Below are 22247 nucleotides of genomic sequence, written 5' to 3' on the forward strand. Positions count from 1 at the left end.
TTGCTATGTTTTGTAAGAATTTGCTATGTTTTGCAAGAATTTGCTATGTTTTGCAAGAATTAGCTATGTGAAGGACAGAAAAGCTAAGTTTTCCTTGAATTTGCTATGTTTTGCAAGAATTTGCTATGTTTTGCAAGAATTTGCTATGTTTTGTTAGAATTTGCAATGTTTTGCAAGAATTTGCTATGTTTTGTAAGAATTTACTATGTTTTGCAAGAATTAGCTATGTGAAGGACAGAAAAGCTAAGTTTTCCAAGAATTTGCTATGTTTTGCAAGAATTTGCTATGTTTTGCAAGAATTTGCTATGTTTTGTAAGAATTTGCTATGTTTTGCAAGAATTAGCTATGTGAAGGACAGAAAAGCTAAGTTTTCCAAGAATTTGCTATGTTTTGCAAGAATTTGCTATGTTTTGCAAGAATTTGCTATGTTTTGTAAGAATTTGCAATGTTTTGCAAGAATTTGCTATGTTTTGTAAGAATTTGCTATGTTTTGCAAGAATTAGCTATGTGAAGGACAGAAAAGCTAAGTTTTCCAAGAATTTGCTATGTTTTGCAAGAATTTGCTATGTTTTGTAAGAATTTGCAATGTTTTGCAAGAATTTGCTATGTTTTGCAAGAATTAGCTATGTGAAGGACAGAAAAGCTAAGTTTTGCAAGAATTTGCTATGTTTTGTAAGAATTAGCTATGTGAAGGACAGAAAAGCTAAGTTTTCCAAGAATTTGCTATGTTTTGTAAGAATTTGCTATGTTTTGCAAGAATTTGCTATGTTTTGTAAGAATTTGCTATGTTTTGCAAGAATTTGCTATGTTTTGTAAGAATTTGCAATGTTTTGCAAGAATTTGCTATGTTTTGTAAGAATTTGCTATGTTTTGCAAGAATTAGCTATGTGAAGGACAGAAAAGCTAATTTTTCCAAGAATTTGCTATGTTTTGCAAGAATTTGCTATGTTTTGCAAGAATTTGCTATGTTTTGCAAGAATTTGCTATGTTTTGTAAGAATTTGCTATGTTTTGTAAGAATTTGCTATGTTTTGCAAGAATTAGCTATGTGAAGGACAGAAAAGCTAAGTTTTCCAAGAATTTGCTATGTTTTGCAAGAATTTGCTATGTTTTGCAAGATGAAGGACATAAGCAGCCTTCCTGATGTAAGAAATTGTCAGACAAAGGACATAAGTCACCTCCCTTAAGTTAGATTTTGTTAGATGAAGGACATAAGTAGCCTTCCTTAAATCAATTTCCAGTGACTTCTGTTATCTTTCTGTTAAAATTGTATTGCAAGCGGTCCTAGCACAAACGCAGGAGTGACAAACACCGGAGTGGATACTTAACCTAACCTTATAACATATTTTTATAGGTTTTTTAAATGCCTAACCCATGCGGTTTTTTTTTTGTATATTCATAACCTGTATATCATAGAAACTTAATTAACTTAATAATTAGACACGTTTGTCTTGGAACCTTGCTATATATTTTTATGAAACACAAAATTATCTTTGAAGAAACTTTTCAAAGGAAGAATGTTTATCCCTATCCATTGATCACACTATCGAATAAATTAATAACAAGCTCCTGTAAAAAATGTATCTGTCTGAAAAAAGACAGTTAAATTAGGCCCCTGGCCTTATTTGCAGTTTCATCGAATCATGACCAACTGAATAATAGACAATCTAATTAGATTACATATTTCAATGGCTCTGTTGTGGTTTTAGGCTATTTTATTTTAAGTTTTAAGTCTTGTGATGGTTATAAGCTATTTTTTGTAACCCCTCTCTGTCCTAGATGCTAGGGGCGTAGCCGCTAGTTATAACATATCTATTTTTTTGTCTGTAACGAAGGATCTCGCTAACCGCAGAACCGATATATTCATCCTTTACAGAGAAGATTCTTAGAGGTTCCGGGATGGTTTTAGGCTTTTTTTTCTGCCCTTCCATATCCCTTCGAATATATAACCCTAGATACTAGGGGCGCAGCATTTAGTTTAAAATAATCAATAAATGACAATAAGATAAGTTCATAATAAGTAAATGAACTAGTTCTCTATTTCAAACTCTCAATTCTAAAAATGCATACTTGATCTTGATCGACTATAGGAGATTTCTAAAGTCTCTCTGTTACATTAGAATATCACAAAAGTGAGAGATTTACCATAACTTAAAATGTAATGTTAAACAAGAATAACAGCAACCAAAGAAGCGGCCTTATTATATCCTGCAGGCAAAGTTATTGCGAGTTTAATGAATAATAAACTTTACCCATATCTTACACAAGGATCAATCGAGTCAGGGATAAGTTTAGTGAAGATAAAATAATAAGGTACCCCTACAGTTTTGTGGCAGTTTCCCTCAAAAAAGTTCCTAGAGAATCACAGTTTGTGTTAGGTACAGGGAAGCCCCGCAGGTTTAGGCACCATAGACCCACTAACCACGTCCGAAAAGGTTAGGCTTAAAGAAAAATTGTCAATTTTAATTTATTTTAAATAGGGAGGGGGGGGGGGTTCTGTACTGGCTAATCACTTTGATAGAAACGGAGCAGCTTCTCTAATAATAGTATGTTTTTTGGTAGTTACATTTGAACTAAACCCACACGGATTTTACTCACAAATGTATCCAAGCCTGTAGCCCCAGCAGGGGTCAAAATCTTGCGGAAGCATAATCATTTAGCGTTGCTAACCTAACCTATCCAATGGAAATTTTTAAAACTTTTTGCAATCTGTTGCATGTAAAATTCCAAATTTATATTTATTTTATATATAAAAGCTCAAAAATTGTCATACTTATATATAGCCTTTTAATGAGACGTTATGCATATAAAGAATAAATTAATGATGTGATTTGTGAAAAAAAAGTTAATCTTTTGCAAAAGTAAAGCTTTTTAAAATTTTTGCCTAATTTAAAAGACTTATAATGTTTAAGACCTAATTAAGTTTATTTTAAATAAACTAATTGCTTTTTTAATAATTTTTTTCCACTAAAAAAAATAAGAAAAATAGTGTATTATAAGCAGATTCGTTATAAGTCAAATCCTGTAAAACTTTTAGTGTTAGCCTAATCTTTAAAGATTTGCCCACTTGTCAAGAAATTACTGTATATTTAGATGAAACATTGAACTTTTCAAAAACATAAGTTTTTATGTATGAATTTTTTAAAATAATCTTTGTAGCGAAGGATCTCCTTAACTGCTTAACTCTTATGGTTCTCCTTTACAGTGAAGCTTCTTATGTATCCAGGGAAGGTCTTTTATCTATTTAAAAAAAAAACTGAAAAAATTCCTTTTTCTTTTTAAATCCTAAAATGACAAATGGGGGGTAAGTCGCCCTTCCCCTCCTTAAGTGAGCCCGGGAAAAAACAGCTTGTCATACTACAATTATATAATACATAAAACCTCTTAGAAGTATACGAACCCATAATATTTAATCACATTAACGATAAAATAGTTGTTGCTATCTCAGCCGCGTGATGATAATAGTGGGAAAAATAATGTGTTTACTTTGCAGGTTGTGCAAGTAAAGTGATTGTTATATATGTAGAATGGAAAATATAATAAAATAAGGATGACAACATCCATAAAAGCGAAGCTCTAAAACGGTAGGACAAACGAATATTTATACTTGTGGTGTGTCAGAACTGAAAAATCGGAAATGTATAAATGTCGAATCAAAATTTTGATAAAATTTGTTGAAAAACAGCAGAAATACAGGATAATGTTTAAGGACATACTTACGTTTTAGGACTCGATTATAGAGATGCTTTGCTTATAACATTGTACTTTGTTGTCGTAGGAATAAGTATTCCAAAAATCAAAACAATCGGATGATCTTATCACATACAAATTTGTTGTCAGAAAAGTTAAAAATCAATATGTTTAAAATGGACATACTGACGTAATAGAGTTGCCACGCTTTCTAAATCATACCTAACTACAGGAATCACCATGCAAAGTTTGAAATCGATAGGACAATTCTCACATGCCTAAATCAACGTAAAAAGCATTACAGGCATACGGACGGACGAACGGACCAACCCTAATTATAGAAAAGCTTCGCTTTTAAAAATAAAATATACATACTTCTCTCTATCTCACACTACATGTTATACAATTTGTAAAGAGGATTAAAGCATTTAGAGTTCAGGTCTCAGCTTGATGAACAGGTATTCTCAATAAATTAGATTTTTAAATTGTTATTCACAAATATAACTGAAAAGCCTTTGATTGCACAGCATTGATTGCAGGTCTTTACCAATGATTATGAAGAATCAAGCCGAATTATCATGTAAATTATTCAAATTATACTTTAACATAAAGTTTTGAAGTCTAATTTGACAAATTTAGTCATGTTTAATTGTCTTTTAGTATGACAAGATTTTTAAGTATTTTAAACTATTAAAGTTTCATTATTATAAACAAAATTTCTGTCTTAGTGTTGAGGGCTTCTAGATACTGAATTATTTAGCAGTCTCGGAAATAGAGTTACTAGAAATAGATAAACATTATTCTAAATCTTTTATTTTAATGACTTATTCTCTATTGAGCATTCTAGGTGATAGACCAATTAGAAATAGATAAACACTATCTAAAATATTTCATTTGAATATTAAACAGTATTGGCGATAGACGTATAAGAAGTAGATAAACATACTTATTTAACAGTCTATGCAATAGACTTACTAGAATTAGATAAAAATATAATGAACCTCTATAGTACATTAACACATCATGTCATTCGTTGGCTTTAAAACGTTGTGGATTTAAGTTGAGTTTAAAAAATATTTGAACAATTTTTTCAATCTAAATAACATGTAAATTTGTTGAGGTAAAGGGACAGAAAAAATGTCCTCTATTTTTTATATCTTTTGTGTATTGTTTAAGTTTTCCAAGAAAGTGCAGTTCACTAATGTAGTGGAAGAATGTATTTATTTTATTTTATTGAAATAAAAGTACGTCTTAGAAGCAAGTAATCATAATGAGGTGCAGTGCTATTCGTCTAAAACATACCAAGGGCCAATTTTAATTTTGTATGCATAGTAGAATTATTAGAGTAAAACACTAGAGGGAAAAAGGGTTAAATAATTGTATCTCGCAACCGCCTTATGCAACCTTTCTATTGGGTCCTTGAAAATCAACCAATGGTGTCACTTATATTAACACAGCTAAGTAGCAGAAAATAATTTAGAAGCAGACGAAAAAGGTCTTTGAAAAAGGAAGGGAGGTAGTTGTCTGTATATACATCTATACTATAGATCTGTTGTAAAATTAGATATCTGTGAGCTATTAAGTTGCGTAAGACAGACAAATCTATTATTTCTCAGGGGATATAAAAAGATATGACACAGGCCGATAAATTGATGAGGATACTCAAAATTACCCCCTTTGAAGATTTCAATGTGTGTGGACACTCACCTAAATGAACCATCCAATCAATAAAAATCAATGATATTCAATAAAAAGTCTCCAAAGTTGGTTCTAAGGGCAACGAATAAGAAAACGTTATATAATAAAACTTTGAGGACTAGTGTAATAAAATAGAAGAACATTACTAAGAATCGTTTTAGAAGTAGTTTCATAATACCAAAATGCAGTTTTAAAATTTCACTTTTTGTTTTTAAGATAAAGATTTAAATATTGAGATAAAAATCTATCAATCAAATCGCAATTTTGTCAGCAATTAACACCCTTCTCCTCTCAAGTGCATTGTTTTCAAAATTTATGTCCTAAAAAGATATCATCCCAAAAGGAAATTTTGATACAAAATTTGACATATTTTGACTTCTCCTTGCTTTTTAGTTTTCTAAAATGCATCAATCAAAAAACTGTTTTTATATTTTTTGTTATGAAATGACATCATTTTAGAAATTATTTAAAATACTTTTCAACCTTAAATAAAGTTTAAGCCTCTACATAATGTGTCATGGTTTTTGCTAAATGCTCTTTTAATAAGATAAAATTTAGAATTAAGGAATTTAAATAAAATATTTGACTTTCAGTATTAGAAGATTTGTATATCTTAATATTTAAATTCATTTAAGGTATTTAATTTATCAGAAACCAATTAACACCATGCAGTGGAGTTTGCAGGATTTCGTAAGAGGGTGTAAACGATGAGAGAATGAAAAAAATAGGAGGGGGAACTTCCCAATTTCAACATCTAGGGGGTTATTGACACGCCCTTGCTGTTAGAAACTAATAATAACATAAAGCCTTTGTAATTATTTAGGTAATAAAAAGATACTTCTGCTTTTCAAAGGAGGCCCTAGAGTTTAGGTGTGAAGCCAATTGAAATAACAAATAGTGTTATCACTTACATAATATCTTTGGCTAAACCATCATGTTTTTTTTTTATTTTACAGCTATTTAAACCATCAGGGACTAGTATTAGGAGAGAAAAAAATAGTAAATACGAAAAAGGCATTTCCAATTAGGTTTTTATTGGGTTATAACTACGAAACAACGATGCGTCTTCAGTAAATTTAAATGTTGAATTTGTTACCATACATAACTTTTTTATGTTCTGTTTTAAATAATTTTCAAATTATTTGTTTCTGTCACAAATAATATTATGTTATGGGTATACTGATATAAATACATGTCAGCATGTACGAATCTAACTAACAGGGGTGTGTAAGTGCAAAGGAGTTCAATTTAGGGATCTAAAAAGACAATGCCCGATAAATTATGTACATACCCATTGATGATACACAAAATTACCCTTTCTGTAGATTACAATTTGTGTTTGAAACGCTTGAAACCTCCTTCCCTAATTTCAATTAAATAAAACCATCATTATTTTGATTCAGGGTAGCAGAATCTTTTAACAAGTGTAATTTAAGTGTACTATTTTTTTAAATAGTAAAGAATAAACAATTTGCAAAATTTAAAAACGATCTTTTGCAGTTGCCGATTGTTTGCTGACTAGCGGCTGCTAAACTTAGGATTAAGCCGCCATTTTAAAGTTGCAGCTGGGGAGCTGTAATTGTGGGTTAATCCTTGGCTTTGTTGCAACCAATCATAAACAAACATAGATGGAATATGTTACAAGAAGAGCAATACAAGAAATAAATCATTTCCATAGTTTTTCAATTACAGTTGTATTACATCACAATAGCTGGCTTGTAATGGCAGATATTTACTGTGATTGTATGCATTATAAGTAGCTATAGGAACTGCGTAAGAAATTGTTTACGGTATAAGACATATTAATGCATCAGTCACTACCATGTTTCAACAATCATAGACAGGTACAGAGTTTTCATAAAATAAAAGATGCAGCAAATAGTGCCTAATAAAAATACAAATACAAATACAATACAAATGACCAATGATAGGCCTGTATACATTTATATTTACCAATGGTAAAATATATGCTGGCCTGTCATTGGTCATTTGCATTGTATGACGTCATTTTTATTAGGCACTATTTGCTGATGCTTAAAAAAAGCAAAGCTGATTTGCATTTGGTGAAAATAAATACATTGATACCTAACAAATGTTATTCAGTTAAAAATTAAGAAAATTCAAGACCAATTCAACAATCACAATAGAATACATGCTAATTGAAGCTTTTATGTAGTAAACACTAAAAACATTTTTTTTTCATGATTTAATTAAACTTGCTGAACTACAAATTTTTTTCTGAATGCATATTCCTGTTGTAACAATGTACTGAAAACATAAAACAAATAATAAGAAGAAGATAGCGCTACTCTTTTAGTGTTATGACAATACTGTAAAAAACATATTAAATATTATTAACTACCAATATGTAATTTAAAGCTTCATTAATGCTATAGCATTATGATTATTTGATGGACATTATGGATCATGGAAAGAAAATGAAGTAGCTGGTTTCGTCCTATTTTTCACAGTAGCTTTTGATAAATTAGTTTAGGTTAGGTAAATGTTAATGATTGTGCCGCAGGGTTTCGAAATTGGACCCGCAGGGCTGTACAGGATTTTTGAGTATGGCTTAGAACCGGTTCTAATCTTGCGGATATTAATCGGTTTCTGGAAAAAAAATGGTAAAATAGTTAGCACACCTTTAGTTTGAGTGTGTCATTCATGCATGTGTGTGCACATGATGTGATGGGGTGATGGTTTACCATACATACATACACTTACACCAGGGAGAAGGGATATACATTCATGTATGTGTGTGCACATGATGTGATGGGGTGATGGTTTACCATACATACATACACTTACACCAGGGAGAAGGGATATATATTCATGTATGTGTGTGCACATGATGTGATGGGGTGATGGTTTACCATACATATATACACTTACACCAGGGAGAAGGGATATATATTCATGCATGTGTGTGCACATGATGTGATGGGGTGATGGTTTACCATACATACATACACTTACACCAGGGAGAAGGGATATATATTCATGTATGTGTGTGCACATGATGTGATGAGTGATGGTTTACCATACATACATACACTTACACCAGGGAGAAGGGATATACATTCATGTATGTGTGTGCACATGATGTGATGGGGTGATGGTTTACCATACATACATACACCAGGGAGAAGGGATATACATTCATGCATGTGTGTGCACATGATGTGATGGGGTGATGGTTTACCATACATACATACACTTACACCAGGGAGAAGGGATATACATTCATGTATGTGTGTGCATGATGTGATGGGGTGATGGTTTACCATACATACATACACTAACACCAGGGAGAAGGGATATACATTCATGTATGTGTGCACATGATGTGATGGGGTGATGGTTTACCATACATACATACACTTACACCAGGGAGAAGGGATATATATTCATTCATGTGTGTGCACATGATGTGATGGGGTGATGGTTTACCATACATACATACACTTACACCAGGGAGAAGGGATATACATTCAAGTTTGTGTGCAAGATGTGATGGGGTGATGGTTTACCATACATACATACACTTACACCAGGGAGAAGGGATATATATTCATGCATGTGTGTGCACATGATGTGATGGGGTGATGGTTTACCATACATACATACACTTACACCAGGAAGAAGGGTTATATATTCATGCATGTGTGTGCACATGATGTGATGGGGTGATGGTTTACCTTACATACATACACTTACACTAGGGAGAAGGGATATACATTCATGCATGTACGTGTGCACATGATGTGATGGGGTGATGGTTTACCATTCATACATACACTTACACCAGGGAGAAGGGATATACATTCATGTATGTGTGTGCACATGATGTGATGGGGTGATGGTTTACCATACATATATACACTTACACCAGGGAGAAGGGATATACATGCATGTGTGTGCACATGATGTGATGAGGTGATGGTTTACCATACATACATACACTTACACCAGGGAGAAGGGATATACATTCATGCATGTGTGTGCACATGATGTGATGAGGTGATGGTTTACCATACATACATACACTTACACCAGGGAGAAGGGATATACATTCATGTATGTGTGTGCACATGATGTGATGGGGTGATGGTTTACCATACATACATACACTTACACCAGGGAGAAGGGATATACATTCATGTATGTGTGTGCACATGATGTTATGGGGTGATGGTTTACCATACATATATACACTTACACCAGGGAGAAGGGATATACATTCATGCATGTGTGTGTACATGATGTGATGGGGTGATGGTTTACCATACATACATACACTTACACCAGGGAGAAGGGATATATATTCATGTATGTGTGTGCACATGATGTGATGAGTGATGGTTTACCATACATACATACACTTACACCAGGGAGAAGGGATATACATTCATGTATGTGAGTGCACATGATGTGATGGGGTGATGGTTTACCATACATACATACACATACATACACCAGGGAGAAGGGATATACATTCATGCATGTGTGTGTACATGATGTGATGGGGTGATGGTTTACCATACATACATACAATTACACCAGGGAGAAGGGATTTACATTCATGCATGTGTGTGTATGATGTGATGGGGTGATGGTTTACCATACATACATACACTTACACAAGGGAGAAGGGATATACATTCATGTATGTGTGTGTATGATGTGATGGGGTGATGGTTTACCATACATACATACACTTACACCAGGGAGAAGGGATATACATTCATGTATGTGTGTGCACATGATGTGATGGGGTGATGGTTTACCATACATACATACACTTACACCAGGGAGAAGGGATATACATGCATGTGTGTGCACATGATGTGATTAGGTGATGGTTTACCATACATACATACACTTACACCAGGGAGAAGGGATATACATTCATGTATGTGTGTGCACATGATGTGATGGGGTGATGGTTTACCATACATACATACACTTACACCAGGGAGAAGGGATATACATTCATGTATGTGTGTGCACATGATGTTATGGGGTGATGGTTTACCATACATATATACACTTACACCAGGGAGAAGGGATATACATTCATGCATGTGTGTGCACATGATGTGATGGGGTGATGGTTTACCATACATACATACACTTACACCAGGGAGAAGGGATATATATTCATGTATGTGTGTGTACATGATGTGATGAGTGATGGTTTACCATACATACATACACTTACACCAGGGAGAAGGGATATACATTCATGTATGTGTGTGCACATGATGTGATGGGGTGATGGTTTACCCTACATACATACACTTACACCAGGGAGAAGGGATATACATTCATGTATGTGTGTGCACATGATGTGATGGGGTGATGGTTTACCATACATACATACACTTACACCAGGGAGAAGGGATATACATTCATGCATGTGTGTGCACATGATGTGATGGGGTGATGGTTTACCATACATACATACACTTACACCAGGGAGAAGGGATATACATTCATGCATGTGTGTGCACATGATGTGATGGGGTGATGGTTTACCATACATACATACACTTACACCAGGGAGAAGGGATATATATTCATGTATGTGTGTGTACATGATGTGATGAGTGATGGTTTACCATACATACATACACTTACACCAGGGAGAAGGGATATACATTCATGCATGTGTGTGCACATGATGTGATGGGGTGATGGTTTACCCTACATACATACACTTACACCAGGGAGAAGGGATATACATTCATGTATGTGTGTGCACATGATGTGATGGGTTGATGGTTTACCATACATACATACACTTACACCAGGGAGAAGGGATATACATTCATGCATGTGTGTGCACATGATGTGATGGGGTGATGGTTTACCATACATACATACACTTACACCAGGGAGAAGGGATATACATTCATGCATGTACGTGTGCACATGATGTGATGGGGTGATGGTTTACCATACATACATACACTTACACCAGGAAGAAGGGTTATACATTCATGTATGTGTGTGCACATGATGTGATGGGGTGATGGTTTACCATACATACATACACCAGGGAGAAGGGATATACATTCATGTATGTGTGTGCACATGATGTGATGGGGTGATGGTTTACCATACATACATACACTTACACCAGGGAGAAGGGATATACATTCATGCATGTGTGTGCACATGATGTTATGGGGTGATGGTTTACCATACATATATACACTTACACCAGGGAGAAGGGATATACATTCATGCATGTGTGTGTACATGATGTGATGGGGTGATGGTTTACCATACATACATACACTTACACCAGGGAGAAGGGTTATATATTCATGCATGTGTGTGCACATGATGTGATGGGGTGATGGTTTACCTTACATACATACACTTACACTAGGGAGAAGGGATATACATTCATGCATGTACATGTGCACATGATGTGATGGGGTGATGGTTTACCATTCATACATACACTTACACCAGGGAGAAGGGATATACATTCATGTATGTGTGTGCACATGATGTGATGGGGTGATGGTTTACCATACATATATACACTTACACCAGGGAGAAGGGATATACATGCATGTGTGTGCACATGATGTGATGGGGTGATGGTTTACCATACATACATACACTTACACCAGGGAGAAGGGATATACATTCATGCATGTGTGTGCACATGATGTGATGGGGTGATGGTTTACCATACATACATACACTTACACCAGGGAGAAGGGATATACATTCATGCATGTACGTGTGCACATGATGTGATGGGGTGATGGTTTACCATACATACATACACTTACACCAGGAAGAAGGGTTATACATTCATGTATGTGTGTGCACATGATGTGATGGGGTGATGGTTTACCATACATACATACACTTACACCAGGGAGAAGGGATATACATTCATGTATGTGTGTGCACATGATGTTATGGGGTGATGGTTTACCATACATATATACACTTACACCAGGGAGAAGGGATATACATTCATGCATGTGTGTGTACATGATGTGATGGGGTGATGGTTTACCATACATACATACACTTACACCAGGGAGAAGGGATATATATTCATGTATGTGTGTGCACATGATGTGATGAGTGATGGTTTACCATACATACATACACTTACACCAGGGAGAAGGGATATACATTCATGCATGTACGTGTGCACATGATGTGATGGGGTGATGGTTTACCCTACATACATACACTTACACCAGGGAGAAGGGATATACATTCATGTATGTGTGTGCACATGATGTGATGGGGTGATGGTTTACCATACATACATACACTTACACCAGGGAGAAGGGATATACATTCATGCATGTGTGTGCACATGATGTGATGGGGTGATGGTTTACCATACATACATACACTTACACCAGGGAGAAGGGATATACATTCATGCATGTGTGTGCACATGATGTGATGGGGTGATGGTTTACCATACATACATACACTTACACCAGGGAGAAGGGATATATATTCATGTATGTGTGTGTACATGATGTGATGAGTGATGGTTTACCATACATACATACACTTACACCAGGGAGAAGGGATATACATTCATGCATGTGTGTGCACATGATGTGATGGGGTGATGGTTTACCCTACATACATACACTTACACCAGGGAGAAGGGATATACATTCATGTATGTGTGTGCACATGATGTGATGGGGTGATGGTTTACCCTACATACATACACTTACACCAGGGAGAAGGGATATACATTCATGTATGTGTGTGCACATGATGTGATGGGGTGATGGTTTACCATACATACATACACTTACACCAGGGAGAAGGGATATACATTCATGCATGTGTGTGCACATGATGTGATGGGGTGATGGTTTACCATACATACATACACTTACACCAGGGAGAAGGGATATACATTCATGCATGTACGTGTGCACATGATGTGATGGGGTGATGGTTTACCATACATACATACACTTACACCAGGAAGAAGGGTTATACATTCATGTATGTGAGTGCACATGATGTGATGGGGTGATGGTTTACCATACATACATACACATACATACACCAGGGAGAAGGGATATACATTCATGCATGTGTGTGTACATGATGTGATGGGGTGATGGTTTACCATACATACATACAATTACACCAGGGAGAAGGGATTTACATTCATGCATGTGTGTGTATGATGTGATGGGGTGATGGTTTACCATACATACATACACTTACACAAGGGAGAAGGGATATACATTCATGTATGTGTGTGTATGATGTGATGGGGTGATGGTTTACCATACATACATACACTTACACCAGGGAGAAGGGATATACATTCATGTATGTGTGTGCACATGATGTGATGGGGTGATGGTTTACCATACATACATACACTTACACCAGGGAGAAGGGATATACATGCATGTGTGTGCACATGATGTGATTAGGTGATGGTTTACCATACATACATACACTTACACCAGGGAGAAGGGATATACATTCATGTATGTGTGTGCACATGATGTGATGGGGTGATGGTTTACCATACATACATACACTTACACCAGGGAGAAGGGATATACATTCATGTATGTGTGTGCACATGATGTTATGGGGTGATGGTTTACCATACATATATACACTTACACCAGGGAGAAGGGATATACATTCATGCATGTGTGTGCACATGATGTGATGGGGTGATGGTTTACCATACATACATACACTTACACCAGGGAGAAGGGATATATATTCATGTATGTGTGTGTACATGATGTGATGAGTGATGGTTTACCATACATACATACACTTACACCAGGGAGAAGGGATATACATTCATGTATGTGTGTGCACATGATGTGATGGGGTGATGGTTTACCCTACATACATACACTTACACCAGGGAGAAGGGATATACATTCATGTATGTGTGTGCACATGATGTGATGGGGTGATGGTTTACCATACATACATACACTTACACCAGGGAGAAGGGATATACATTCATGCATGTACGTGTGCACATGATGTGATGGGGTGATGGTTTACCATACATACATACACTTACACCAGGGAGAAGGGATATACATTCATGTATGTGTGTGCACATGATGTGATGGGGTGATGGTTTACCATACATACATACACCAGGGAGAAGGGATATACATTCATGCATGTGTGTGCACATGATGTGATGGGGTGATGGTTTACCATACATACATACACTTACACCAGGGAGAAGGGATATACATTCATGTATGTGTGTGCATGATGTGATGGGGTGATGGTTTACCATACATACATACACTAACACCAGGGAGAAGGGATATACATTCATGTATGTGTGCACATGATGTGATGGGGTGATGGTTTACCATACATACATACACTTACACCAGGGAGAAGGGATATATATTCATTCATGTGTGTGCACATGATGTGATGGGGTGATGGTTTACCATACATACATACACTTACACCAGGGAGAAGGGATATACATTCAAGTTTGTGTGCAAGATGTGATGGGGTGATGGTTTACCATACATACATACACTTACACCAGGGAGAAGGGATATATATTCATGCATGTGTGTGCACATGATGTGATGGGGTGATGGTTTACCATACATACATACACTTACACCAGGAAGAAGGGTTATATATTCATGCATGTGTGTGCACATGATGTGATGGGGTGATGGTTTACCTTACATACATACACTTACACTAGGGAGAAGGGATATACATTCATGCATGTACATGTGCACATGATGTGATGGGGTGATGGTTTACCATTCATACATACACTTACACCAGGGAGAAGGGATATACATTCATGTATGTGTGTGCACATGATGTGATGGGGTGATGGTTTACCATACATATATACACTTACACCAGGGAGAAGGGATATACATGCATGTGTGTGCACATGATGTGATGAGTGATGGTTTACCATACATACATACACTTACACCAGGGAGAAGGGATATACATTCATGCATGTGTGTGCACATGATGTGATGGGGTGATGGTTTACCATACATACATACACTTACACCAGGGAGAAGGGATATATATTCATGTATGTGTGTGTACATGATGTGATGAGTGATGGTTTACCATACATACATACACTTACACCAGGGAGAAGGGATATACATTCATGCATGTGTGTGCACATGATGTGATGGGGTGATGGTTTACCCTACATACATACACTTACACCAGGGAGAAGGGATATACATTCATGTATGTGTGTGCACATGATGTGATGGGGTGATGGTTTACCATACATACATACACTTACACCAGGGAGAAGGGATATACATTCATGCATGTGTGTGCACATGATGTGATGGGGTGATGGTTTACCATACATACATACACTTACACCAGGGAGAAGGGATATACATTCATGCATGTACGTGTGCACATGATGTGATGGGGTGATGGTTTACCATACATACATACACTTACACCAGGAAGAAGGGTTATATATTCATGCATGTGTGTGCACATGATGTGATGGGGTGATGGTTTACCTTACATACATACACTTACACTAGGGAGAAGGGATATACATTCATGCATGTACATGTGCACATGATGTGATGGGGTGATGGTTTACCATTCATACATACACTTACACCAGGGAGAAGGGATATACATTCATGTATGTGTGTGCACATGATGTGATGGGGTGATGGTTTACCATACATACATACACTTACACCAGGGAGAAGGGATATACATGCATGTGTGTGCACATGATGTGATTAGGTGATGGTTTACCATACATACATACACTTACACCAGGGAGAAGGGATATACATTCATGTATGTGTGTGCACATGATGTGATGGGGTGATGGTTTACCATACATACATACACTTACACCAGGGAGAAGGGATATACATTCATGTATGTGTGTGCACATGATGTTATGGGGTGATGGTTTACCATACATATATACACTTACACCAGGGAGAAGGGATATACATTCATGCATGTGTGTGCACATGATGTGATGGGGTGATGGTTTACCATACATACATACACTTACACCAGGGAGAAGGGATATATATTCATGTATGTGTGTGTACATGATGTGATGAGTGATGGTTTACCATACATACATACACTTACACCAGGGAGAAGGGATATACATTCATGTATGTGTGTGCACATGATGTGATGGGGTGATGGTTTACCATACATACATACACATACATACACCAGGGAGAAGGGATATACATTCATGCATGTGTGTGTATGATGTGATGGGGTGATGGTTTACCATACATACATACACATACACCAGGGAGAAGGGATATACATTCATGCATGTGTGTGCACATGATGTGATGAGGTGATGGTTTACCATACATACATACACTTACACCAGGGAGAAGGGATATACATTCATGTATGTGTGTGCACATGATGTGATGGGGTGATGGTTTACCATACATACATACACTTACACCAGGAAGAAGGGATATACATTCATGCATGTGTGCACATGATGTGATGGAGTGATGGTTTACCATACATACATACACTTACACCAAGGAGAAGGGATATACATTCATGTATGTATGTGTATGATGTGATGGGGTGATGGTTTACCATACATACATACACTTACACCAGGGAGAAGGGAAATACATTCATACAGTGTCTATGAAAAAATACATGTTACTATGACAAAAAAAACCTGGCAAAGAATTTCTTGTAATGGCAGAAATGTTTACGGTACTATGACTTAGTGATTACTCCTTGCTTGATAAATCATGGTATATTTACTTGTGGTTATATAATCAAAGGGTTTAAGATTGTAAAAAAAAATAAGTATAGATTGGTATGTGAAAAACTGCAAACAGACCCTGAAGTTAAAATTTCACGAAAACAACTTTTTATTGATAAAATATCATCCAAGATCAATTTTATCTTGTTTAAGCAATTAAAATGTAATATAGATAGCTTACAAATACACAATTAGTCTCAATTTTTAACCTTTCTGTGCATAATCTTTGTTAAAAATGATTTAAGCCCAATCTGTCAATGTAAAACTGCACAATATCTAACAAAATATCTTCACATTTCTTAGTTGTATAATGTGTAGCATCTCTATAATCATTAAAGCTATCAAGCTGCCAAATTTACAAATTAAATTGGTTATTAGTATAATTTTTTTCTAGCATTGCGATTTTTTTAATGTTGGTCTTTTGTAGGTGTTGGTCTTTTGTAACAACGCCTAGTTGGTCTTTTGTAGGTGTTGGTCTTTAATAGAGTTGGTTCTTTGTAGGTGTTGGTCTTTTGTAGAGTTGGTCTTTTGTAGGAGTTGTTGGTCTTTTTTAGAGTTGGTCTTCTTTAGCAACGCCGGCAAAATGTTCTTACATATCATTGTAGTGTTTGGTTTATAAAAAAAAATATATCAGCACTATTAAATTTTAATATTATGATAAATTTACAAATTGTACTCAAGAGAGCACATTTAAAATTTAAGGAGTGACATTTTAAGAAAATAATCTGCTTTACTGTTTATTTTACAATCGAATTTTTTACAAGGATACAAACTTTACTTAAGTGCAAGTTGGGATGGTTTTACGCTATTTAATTATTGGATCTAATAACATGTTAGGACAAGAGATGCTATTATTAAGACAAATTAGTAAATTAAGGTGTGTGTTGATTTAAAAATTCTGAATGGGCAGAATCAATTAGATTGGCAATTCCAAATTATCTATTAAAGGATGGTTTTAAAAAAGAAATATTACATAGTATAACATAAGAATGGTTAATATGCCAATGTTGAAATACTGATGTGATATAGAAGCATAAATAAATTATAGAATCTAACATAGCTTAAAATAACTTCTATGTCAATCTCAGTTTTTAAACATTAATTTATTTTTTACTGAAAAAAAAACTATGAAACATACTTATATTTATTATAATATATTATTAAATGTTTTCTTACAATAACAACATAAAAGTTGAAACCTATGGTTCATTAAAATATTTGGGTATAGCCCCTTTCGTGGCAACGCCTCTTAAGGGGCGTTTCGTCGTATTTTCACAGTAGATTTTGATAGGTTATTTTTTTTTAGGTTAGGTTAAGTTAGGTTAGGTGATTGCCACGCAGGTTTAGGCAATTGGCCCGTACGTTTAGAGCTCCCCGCAGGGGCTAGAAATAGGGGAAGAGCTACTGTGAAAGTGCGAAAAAGGGACTATACCCAAATATTTTAATTCAGGTTTTATGGGATAAGACAATGGATTTACAAATCCTAAAGGTTTGATGATAAGCAAAGTTATTCATTCTATTAGTTTCAAATTATTTGTTTGTTGAAACGTTTGAACACTGCAAGTATGAAGCAACTAACTGAGATTTATAAAAGTTTCAAACTATGATTTTAATAAATTGCAAGAATTTTTTTCTAGAAAATATACGATCATAAAATATTAAGTATACTATTTTGTTTATTTAAAACTAAATATAAAGTAACTTCGTTACCTCAAATTAATAATGGGTAAATTTTCAAACAGCGGTTTATAATTGCGATGAAAATTATTTAAAGTCCTAACCCTGGGGGCTACAGTAAATATAATCAAATAAAAAGTAATTTGTTTCGGTCTATACATTCAATTATAGATAAAGAACAAATAGAGTTGGAGTATTAGTTTTCTTTGAAAAAAAAATATTATCCCTATTGTCCTTTATATATTACACATCCTATATAAGGTAGAAAATCAGGAATAAGACAATGGCCTATAAATTTATTTACATTCCCAATTATAATAATTATAATACACAAAATTACCCTCTCTGTAGATTACAATTAGTGGTTAAAACACTTAATAAATAAATTAATAAAAGACCCCAAAGCTGTTAAGCCAGCACATTAAAAAAACGTTATTATAAAACTTTGGGGACTAGTGTAATAAACAGTTCAATTTCCCCTCCCTCCCTGGTAGAAAATAATGTGTATGTCTATGTCAATTAAGCTCTTGTGAATGTCCCTTTTATCCTCTTAAATTATAACGTTAGAAAACATCTGAGGTGGATTCTTAAAAAAAACTTTTTGGCTCACTTCCTCACTAAAATAAGTAAGGCTCTCTAAAAAAAATTTGTGAAAAATCGTCCAAAATCGCATTAAAAATCTACAAAAATTAAACAAAATCTTATGGTTATAACCCTTTTATGAGTTTATTTAATTTTTGTAGATTTTTTATGCGATTTTGGAGGATTTTTTAGCGAGCATCATTTTAGTTAGGCAATAAGCCAAAACGTTTTTTAAGAATCCAACTTTGTTGGTAAATAATGAGGACATTATTGATATATTCTATCACTCTATTATTCAAAGATGCTACCAAACAAGTTGATTTTATGCACCATAGTAAGCAGAGGCAGGCATAGATTTTAGATAAAAAAAAATAATTTAATTAGGTTTTAGATTTTAAAAGAATGTAGCTTACTTTGGTATTAGTATTGCCCCTTTATATTAATTGTATCCTATACTATATATTTTAAAAAATACCTACTTATGTCATTTGACCAATGAAAGAATTTATGTAGAATACGTGTGTATTGTGAGAGATTATCGCATACCCTAATAAAATGTTTCAACCAGCTTACTAATGTAACGATATCTTCATTTTATAAACAAATAATTTTAATTATAATGGAGCAATAGCAGCAATATGTAGTTATAACTTTGCATTTAAGAATACTTTAACTTATCCCTACCCAGAGTTCATAAAAAAGCAATCTATTAATGGTTTCAATTTTGGCCAAGAATATGATTTAGTTATTTATAATTTTTATGACTCAAAATTATGAATGGGTTTAGATAATTTTAAAGCCTTTTCTCGTATTCATTCGAATCCGGTGGATAGGAACCAGTTCTCATCCATACGAAAAAACTATGTCTAGCATCGTATTATATCCAGCTTTCTACGAATATAAAAATGTACAATCATAAGATTAAAACTAGTTTCAATCTCATAATTGTACTTTCTATGTCCGCGGAAAGCCGTTTATAATATGATGCGAGAAATAACTATTCTAGGTTTACAATAATATTAATTAATTCTTTACTGAACTATCTATAATAACTATTTTATTTATTCATTTAAAACATTATTTTTTTTGAGGGGTTTAAGGGGGGGGGCATCCCTTTACCCCAACCCTTGGACGTCCTTGAGCCCGAATTGAAAAAGAAATTTAAAAACCTTTATTCTTGTTTTGTTATTGATAAACAAGGACAAAAACGACCATTTATGCAAAGTAGCTAATAAATAATAGTTATTTATCGCAAGGTATTATAGTCAGCTTTCCGTGGTTATCAAAATTAAACATATCAAAAGATTAAACCCAGTTTTCTTAGCACCGCGTGGTCGGAGGCATGTTTTCAATGGTCAAACTGGTTTGAATTGTATGATTTTATTTCAATATTTATGGAAAATGTCTGTAAAAAAATGCAATTTATGAATTTTCAGTATGACTGAGAACCGGTTCTAACCCAGCGGATATAAATCTGTTTCGAAGCCGTATTGGAAATCAACTTACCCTGGACTGGTCACTCTCATATCCCTGATCAGAACCCTCGCTACCACTCGGCAAGGCCAGGCCGCCGTCAGGTATATTAAACCTGACCGACTTGTTACCCTGCGCTCCTACGCCGCCGCCGCCGTTGCTATTGTGATGCGGCGGGAGCGGCGGCAATGGCCGCGTGTTCCCGTTACGCAACGAATCTTCAGTGGACCGGCGTGATGAGAGCCGTGTGCTGGCGCGGATTTTTTGCAGCTGCTGCTTTACGTGCGCGAAATCGCCCAACGCCTGCCACCCGCTGATGGTGGCGCATTTTTTGTTAAAAGTATTTGGCCACATTTTTCACTTTATTAATCTTTTTTTTCACAAAAATAAAATAGGATTTTTTCACTGTTCACTAGACTAAGAAAAAAACTATGACAAAAATGACTTTTAATTTATCTCTTTTTCAACAGAATTGCATCTTTGTTGTCGACATAACAACAAATCATTTAATTTAATTTCCTCTGTGATGAAGAAAAAAGTTGGCGGTAGTTTTGCCCTCAGGAGGGTTCATTAACAACGGGGTAGTGGAGTTGTTTGGGGGGGGGGGGCAGGGGGTACAGTCACTGTGTTGTAATTCAGTGGTATAAGAACACAAGTAATGCTTGCTTTTGCATCATTGTCAAATTACACTTTGATTCATCTTGACTTTGTCCTCAAATCTTCTTTTTAGTTGATATCACAATTCAAATTGAGTTTAGACTAGCGTGTAACCCTAGTGTAATTTTGAATCCATAGAAGTCACTTTTTTCAAATACACTCATAAACCAGGCGAGTCATGCAGTTCTTGTGTGTGTGAGTGTGTGTGTGGAGGGGGAGTGGGAAAGGGGTCATGTACTCGCCACAAAAATGGGCAGAGATGAGAGATTTGTTTCTGAGCCTAACTAACTGTTCTATGTCTTCCTATAATATTGTTCTACATAGAAGATGAAACTCTAAAATTTCGGGGCAAAGATAAGCTTTCTGAAAATATTTTTTAAAACATTAAAACTTAAATAAAAATAAGATTAAGAATATTAAATAACAACTCCTATTTCTTTCTTTTGAGGGGGAGGTTGAAGTCTAAATAATAAATAGCCTAAAACCACCCAACGACCTATTGAAAGCTACCCTTAAATGAAAAACTAAATCAGGTCTCTAGTTAGTGAAATCTTAAGCTTCCGACAAAAAAAACCTTGCTACTTTATAAAGGATTTATCGTGGCAACGCCTCTTTAGGGGCGTTACGTCGTATTTTTACAGTAGCTTTTG

General features: G+C 35.1%; 1 protein-coding gene across 1 annotated transcript in view; it reads right to left on the minus strand.

Annotated features, from left to right (window-relative positions):
• LOC145312171 (uncharacterized) overlaps positions 1 to 21734 on the minus strand; it is a 150908-nt gene extending 129174 nt beyond the window's left edge. The window contains exon 1 of the mRNA XM_080151358.1: positions 20974 to 21734. Coding sequence (XP_080007484.1) covers positions 20974 to 21294 — 321 coding nt within the window. The 5' untranslated portion in view covers positions 21295 to 21734. The remainder of the gene's footprint in view (positions 1 to 20973) is intronic.
• Positions 21735 to 22247: the final 513 nt, after the last annotated feature.

The sequence above is a fragment of the Acartia tonsa genome, chromosome 2 (assembly GCF_053477335.1).
Source record: "Acartia tonsa isolate MP-2025a chromosome 2, ASM5347733v1, whole genome shotgun sequence".
Taxonomy (NCBI): domain Eukaryota; kingdom Metazoa; phylum Arthropoda; class Copepoda; order Calanoida; family Acartiidae; genus Acartia; species Acartia tonsa.